We start from the raw sequence: 6386 nt of genomic DNA, 5'->3' as shown, positions 1-6386 counted from the left end.
GTTTGTTTGGTTTTTTTTCGGGGGGGGGGGGGGGGGGGTTCTTTCAAAAATAACTAAAAATAGATCTTGAAAAAATCAACCCTTAGAACCTTGATGGAAATTTGAAGTGCATGCTTGGTGTCAGGGTTCTGTGAAGGCTGAACTCTGAGGAGAGCACCAAGGTGCTGTGGGACCTCTTTTGTTAAGAGGGGTCCATGGTCTCCTCCAGATTAATTGGAAACAACCAAGCGACATGGAGGTGGTATTTCAGCCCTTCTGGAATATTGTTGTAACTTATACTATATTTCAGAAGAATGTACTATTTCTGTATAGAGTCCAACCTGTCTATAGAGGGCACTCAAGGCATGGGTGATCGTGTGGCACAGTGGTAACACACTTGTCTTTCACCAAGTCCTGGGTGGCTATGGTTCGAATCCCTGGCCTGAAAAGGTACGGAGTCAACTGTCTGCCTACGTGGGAGTTTCTCCAAGTACTCCGGTCTCCTCCCACAGTAAGATTCACTGCACGTTTCCATCCGGTCCAACAAGAATGATAGATATTACTTGGTATAATTTGTTTAGCAATTGTTGTAAAATAAATAAAGTTTAAAGGAATAGAGAAAAGTGTTTTTACTGACATAAATGACAGTTAGTCTTTATAGGCAGGTGACCTCCGTATAGAGGTTCATACAAAATGTACTGTTACATTGGGAACGAGACAGATGTCCATTATAGACAGGTTTTGTTATATACAGGTGGCCTTCAAGGCAGGTTCAACTGTAAGCGATACCTGTATTATTTATTTTACTAATTGTTTAGTTTTAAGTCATTTTCTTGATTTCAGTATTATATAAATATTTTTTTCTGGTGGGAAATTGAAGTATGTGTATACACATAAACATATATGGCAGCTATGCCACTGTTTGCATCTATATATAAGTAAATCTATATCTAAATTATAAGATTGCAAGTATTGAATGTGATTTTGAAATGTTCACTCCACTAACTATGTGCAATGTTAAACTCCACTAATTTTGTGTTTTATGGTATGGAACATATCAATCATCCAAATAAATTTTGCTTCTCGGGTTTATTCTTGTGTTGTTTTTAGATAATATTTTCTAAATTATCTCTTAAAACGAAATCCAAGATGGCTACTTGGTGAGTTGGCTATTTTGTTTTTCGTATCCACAGACAGAACAGATTTTGTACTACAATGACCTGATTGGAGTCTGTATACATACATATATCTGGGAAAGATCTAGATCAGTCAGTTTATTACTTAATGAGAAAAAGTACCAACTGAGCCAAGCTATGTACAAGCCACACAAACCCAATCCTTTTACAAAAGGTATGAAAAATAACTTTATTTTTAAAGTTGCATGTCGATTTATTTTCTTAAAAATATCATAAATATCACCCATCATATACACTGTAAATAGTCAAAATAATAAAATAAAAATGTAATCTTGCGTTCGGAACCCTCGATTGAACTTCCAACGTGTAAAGTTTGATAAAATTGAACTTGTCCGATCATTCATCTCGCTTTCAAATCTTCCCATCTACCGGTAATCCATTCACTCCTGGAATTCCTCCGACACCATCCACATGGCTCTATTCGTATTCCTTCACTAAGGATCTAAGGAATGGAGCTCTCCATACTTTGATACACACAATAGTATTTTTGGGTGACGTGGTAAGGGAGACAACCCTAATCCTCCTCATTTTATTATCGTCTGCAATGACATCAAGTGAATCTCCAACATTGACCTGAAATTAAGCATAAAATTTGCTATTATCTTCTTATTAGTATAAGAACATGTTTTATATGGTACTACATATATCGCGTAAAAACAAGAGGCTAAAATGCCTGTATTGCTCGCCTACATATCAGTGTTTTCAAGATTGTGGACAGTAACAAAATTTCATCACTGGAAAGAAGGTTGTTTTCATTTGATATGACATTCCATGACACTTGTGTCAATGCCCGCAAAAATAAAAACTTCTAAGACTTTTTTCACAAAATCCAATATGAATATATGAAATGTTTGGATCATAACTTACTTTTGTCCTTTTCAACTTTAAAGGCAGACCATTTAGTTTACATCTCTGTTCAGAAAGATCATTCAAAAATGTCCTGAAAAGAAATAAAGAATGATTAAAATTTCATTTTCCTATATTACATACTACATGTACACGTATATACATGTGATGTAGCACCTAATGCAATAAAATTCATAAACAATTTTGTGTATGACATATTATGATGCAGATAATTTGATGAACCAGTCTGTTTCTTGGTTCTTGCTTGTGATAGAAGTTTGCAAATGTGTATCAAGGAAATATAAAATTTGCTATTTTCATATTTTTGGGCAAGAATATTTGTGTTACAAATTTGACATTTCTGGTCTGACTTTCCTCACATCTCATTTCCCCAGAAAATAAAATAGACCACATTGGACATCATGTACAATTTATTTCATTATCAGCTTATCTTGTTTTAGTCTAAAAGGGTCTGACTTCCTAAAAAAAGTTTTACTTTTGTTTCCTGTCATCCTTAATTGATTGACTCTCCCCTACCATCAAGCTATCAGATTTTCCGTCAACAGACAGTGGAGAATCATTGGAAATTTGGAATAGCTTTCATTAGGAGCAATACAATTATTTTCAATACCTTGCCAATTTAAAACTCAAAAAAAATTGAAAAAATTAAACAAGAAAAAGTGCTAGTAGTCGCAGTCTCGAAGAAATAAAGTTCTATTGTATATAAAAAAACAACTACCAGGGCCCAGTTGTTAAAAAGGTTATTAGGCTAATCACGGTTAAACAACAATGTCAAAATCCTGATAAAATCAATTCTGGTAAAATAAAATTAACAAAATTTTATGGAATGATAACACTCTGCAGTCTCTTCATACCTGACCATTTTAAGGAATACACACACTCAGGTTTGGAATTAAAGGAGAAATTAAATTTTCACTAATCAAGTGATTAAGCTAATCACCTTTTGAACAACTGGGCCCAAATAATTTTCATAATTTTTAAATTGATCGTGTAACGAAAATTGTGGTGAACAATTCGACAAGTACACTTTATATATTTGTCATTAGGCTGAGAGGTGAGGGTACATTATACAGCAGGACTCTAGAATAAGTATTATTGTAAAGGAAGGAATGTAATGAAAACTGTCCTTCCCACACTGGGTCTCGATCAAACTAGCAACATCTCGCTCTTCGAGCAGACGATCTACCACCAATCATAGGTGTTAAAAGGGACATTCTCACCAGCCTGAGATAGTACTTATAAGGTGGCCTTATCTACAAGTAGTGGACCAATGATGAAAAATGATAAAAAAATATTAAAAAAAAAAAAATATCATAATTTTTAAAAAGCAATTAATTGACAGTTTCCAGAAGTACATGTACATGTATTTGAAAATCTTCAGCTTCTCATATTTTTGTAATGTTAACGCACCAAGAAGTAGGTGATCTTATATTTTACTGATATACATTTGTATTCATTAGTTGTTTACAAGCAGTTAAGGAAATTTAAATATATTAACGACCATTAAATGCTTTGTGTTCAGTATTTAAAATATTGATAACAAAAGCTATGAGATGTACTTAGATTATATACACGAATTTTCTACAAAAGGGCAATGCAGTGCTACACTTAGAATAGCAATTGCAATTGCAATCGATAAACAATCCATTTCAAGTTTCTGAAAGTGAAACCGAGTCACATCACTATCATATAAGTTGTCCACTTTAACACTATTATATACATTGTATAAATAAGTTTTATTACTCACTTGCTCGACATTCGTAAGCCAAATCTACAAACGGAGTCATATCTAGGTTGTGATAACGTCCTTTTCAGCATCTTATAATTTGATGACAAATTGTCATCGCCCAGGAAATGGACATCAGGAAATGGCTAAAAAAAGAAAAAACAAAAGGCCCATGGGCCTAATGGTCACCCAAATTCAGACATACATCCTAACAGTTCATGTTTTTGTTTTCAAATAACACACCTGACCCCTGTGGCCTTGAAGGTAGGTCAAGGTTGTTCGTTTGAACAAACATTTTAGTCTGTTATAAAAGTATGTCCATGTCCCAATATCATAACATGGATCTCCTACTGAAAAGTTGTTGAAAGTTTTCAATGCATTTGACCCCTCTGACCTTGAAAATAGGTGAAGGTCTTTAATTTGGGAAAACTTGGTATCGGTCCATCCTAGCATGCCACTAGCTCAATATCATAACAAGCTCTTTGGGCATCTTGGCTATCGACAAAAAGTCATTTGAAGATTATATAAAGCACATTAGACCCCTCTGACCTAGAAAGAAGGTCAAGGTCATTCATTTGAACAAAATAGCTTGGTACTGATTTATCCAAGAACACTACTAGCCTAGATCCCTTGCTTATTGAGAAGTTGTTTAAACTTTTAGCATATATGGCACCTGTGACATTGAAACTTGAAAGTTTGGCAAGATTGTTCATTTGCAAAAATGGTCAAGGTCATTAATTTGAATAAACTTGGAAGCCCTCCATCCCAGCATTCCACTAAGTATCATGACCACAGCTGTGCCTCTTGTATGGATGACAGATGACAATGTACAAAAGACAATCAGTTGACCTAATTATTTATACATACTGATTTTACATCAGCTCGAATTTATTGATTTGACATTTGATGGAAATTATTCAACATTAATTAAAGTTAGTTAATTGGCATTATATTGTACATATAGACTACATTTGTACTGTATTGTAGACACAATTTATAGGCTAAAACTTTTATTTTAAAAAGGCCGGGGGGGGGGGGGGGGGGGGGCAATATCATTGTTACCCGGTACCTTTTCTCTATCAGATTTTACATCATTGTCACTATTATCATCCGATTCATCGTCAGAATTTTCTTCGTCGCTAATTTCACCATCATCATCGTTGTCATTTTCACTACTTTCTTCGGTCTGTTTGTTTTTTCTCTTTTTCGACTTATATCTTTGTTGTGAAAATACTGTGTAAGCATTTCTTGGTCGTAATAATTCTTTGTCGTTAACGTTAAAAGTGCACAATTGCCTTGGGCGAACAATCAAACGTCCTTTTCTTCCAACGCCCATTGGGGACGTGCAGCCATCGCTCATCAAAGCACCATTGATTTGTGATCGAACGGTTGTCGTACATTCCAAACCACGTCGGAAGCCACCACCAACTTGTCGGTAAAGAGAACGAACGGCGAACATGACGGTCACCGCAATGCCAGTTGTCGGTCGGCAGCCATCATTCTATTTTCACTTTAGCGAGTAACTAACCACAGTCCGGGCGGTTTGGAACTCCTGGGAGAGCCCGGTAGGCCAAATGTTCCAACTGCAACATACAATACTGTGTAAAAACTCAAATTCAAACCAGAAATTATTTTCTTGACTTGGTGAATATGAATATACAGCTGTCAAATAATTGATGCTGGCGGGGAAAAAAAACAAAAAAACAAAAACAAACAAACAAACAAACGATGCATTTGATGCTATATATGTATTCCTGATAAAAGAGTGTTTTAGAATTGAAATTTGATGAAATGTTATATTTCAATTATTACCATGATATATTTTTGGGGTGACATATATGATGTTAACTATTGATGGAATATATTCTGCTGGTTAAAGTGGTTATAGTTTTAGTTAGTTATTAACTAACAGTTTGTAAGTTACAGTAGTTAGTTTCCACTTAAAATGTGACTTCCAAGGCCGCAATTCTACAAGCTAGGCCTAGTTACAGTTACACGTAGTTAGCTTATATTAGTTAGTTTTGGAAATGACTAAAATATCACTATATGCCACTTATAAGAGCGCAATATATCAAGTTTTACAAGCCTTCAACAAGGTGGTGTTATTTTGAACCACAAACAATAACGAACCCCAGAGATTCATTGTCGAGTTTCTGTTAATTGTTTTATCAGTTTGTTAATTACATGTATTTTATAATTCACAGAAACATTTCGTCTAAAAAAAATCAAGTATACTTGGGTTCTTGTACCATTTTTGTCCCTCGCGAAATGCGTTTGCGGGGTATTATAAGTTGTGTTCGTAGCGTATAATTCTGGCAATCTGATTAAAATCAGCTAGCTGTTACTGGCATGGCTACGTTTACTATGCACTAGTAAACGTAGCCATGTGACAGCTGATTTTAATCAGATTGTAATTCTGGACTACAACTTGAAAACCGTTCAAACAAGTCAAGCTTCTGTTCTAGTTGTGCCCTTTGCTATTGGTGAATTTTCGTTTTTGATATTTCCCTATACCCGTTTAAACAAATAAAGTTCAGTACCGGTAAAACTTGTTTGAAAAGAATTCCACCGGACCAGATGAAGCAGTTCGTTATATCCGAAATTCGTTATAGCATTTT

General features: G+C 34.9%; 1 protein-coding gene across 1 annotated transcript; it reads right to left on the bottom strand.

The window, feature by feature from the left end:
* Positions 1-24: 24 nt before the first annotated feature.
* LOC117327070 lies at positions 25-5297 on the bottom strand. The gene is made up of 4 exons (XM_033883899.1): positions 4838-5297; positions 3790-3914; positions 2043-2115; positions 25-1748 (listed from the first exon to the last, which is right to left on the bottom strand). The coding sequence occupies exons 1-4, from the start codon at positions 5225-5227 to the stop codon at positions 1593-1595; spliced, it is 744 nt and encodes a 247-aa protein (XP_033739790.1). The 5' UTR covers positions 5228-5297; the 3' UTR covers positions 25-1592.
* Between the last annotated feature and the right edge of the window lie 1089 nt (positions 5298-6386).

The sequence above is a fragment of the Pecten maximus genome, chromosome 5 (genome assembly GCF_902652985.1).
Source record: "Pecten maximus chromosome 5, xPecMax1.1, whole genome shotgun sequence".
Taxonomy (NCBI): Eukaryota; Metazoa; Mollusca; class Bivalvia; order Pectinida; family Pectinidae; genus Pecten; species Pecten maximus.
The sequence above is the reverse complement of the archived record's forward strand: the minus strand, read 5'-3'. Positions and strand labels throughout refer to the sequence as shown.

Bases quoted from the DNA above. Each gene is read 5' to 3' on its own strand.
- LOC117327070 (XM_033883899.1), bottom strand. From the start codon at position 5,227: ATGTTCGCCGTTCGTTCTCTTTACCGACAAGTTGGTGGTGGCTTCCGA. The intron at 2,116-3,789 runs GTGAGTAATAAA...ATTTCTTTTCAG, and splicing joins GGCTTACGAATGTCGAGCAA to GACATTTTTGAATGATCTTT. The intron at 1,749-2,042 runs GTAAGTTATGAT...GCTTAATTTCAG, and splicing joins TAAAGTTGAAAAGGACAAAA to GTCAATGTTGGAGATTCACT.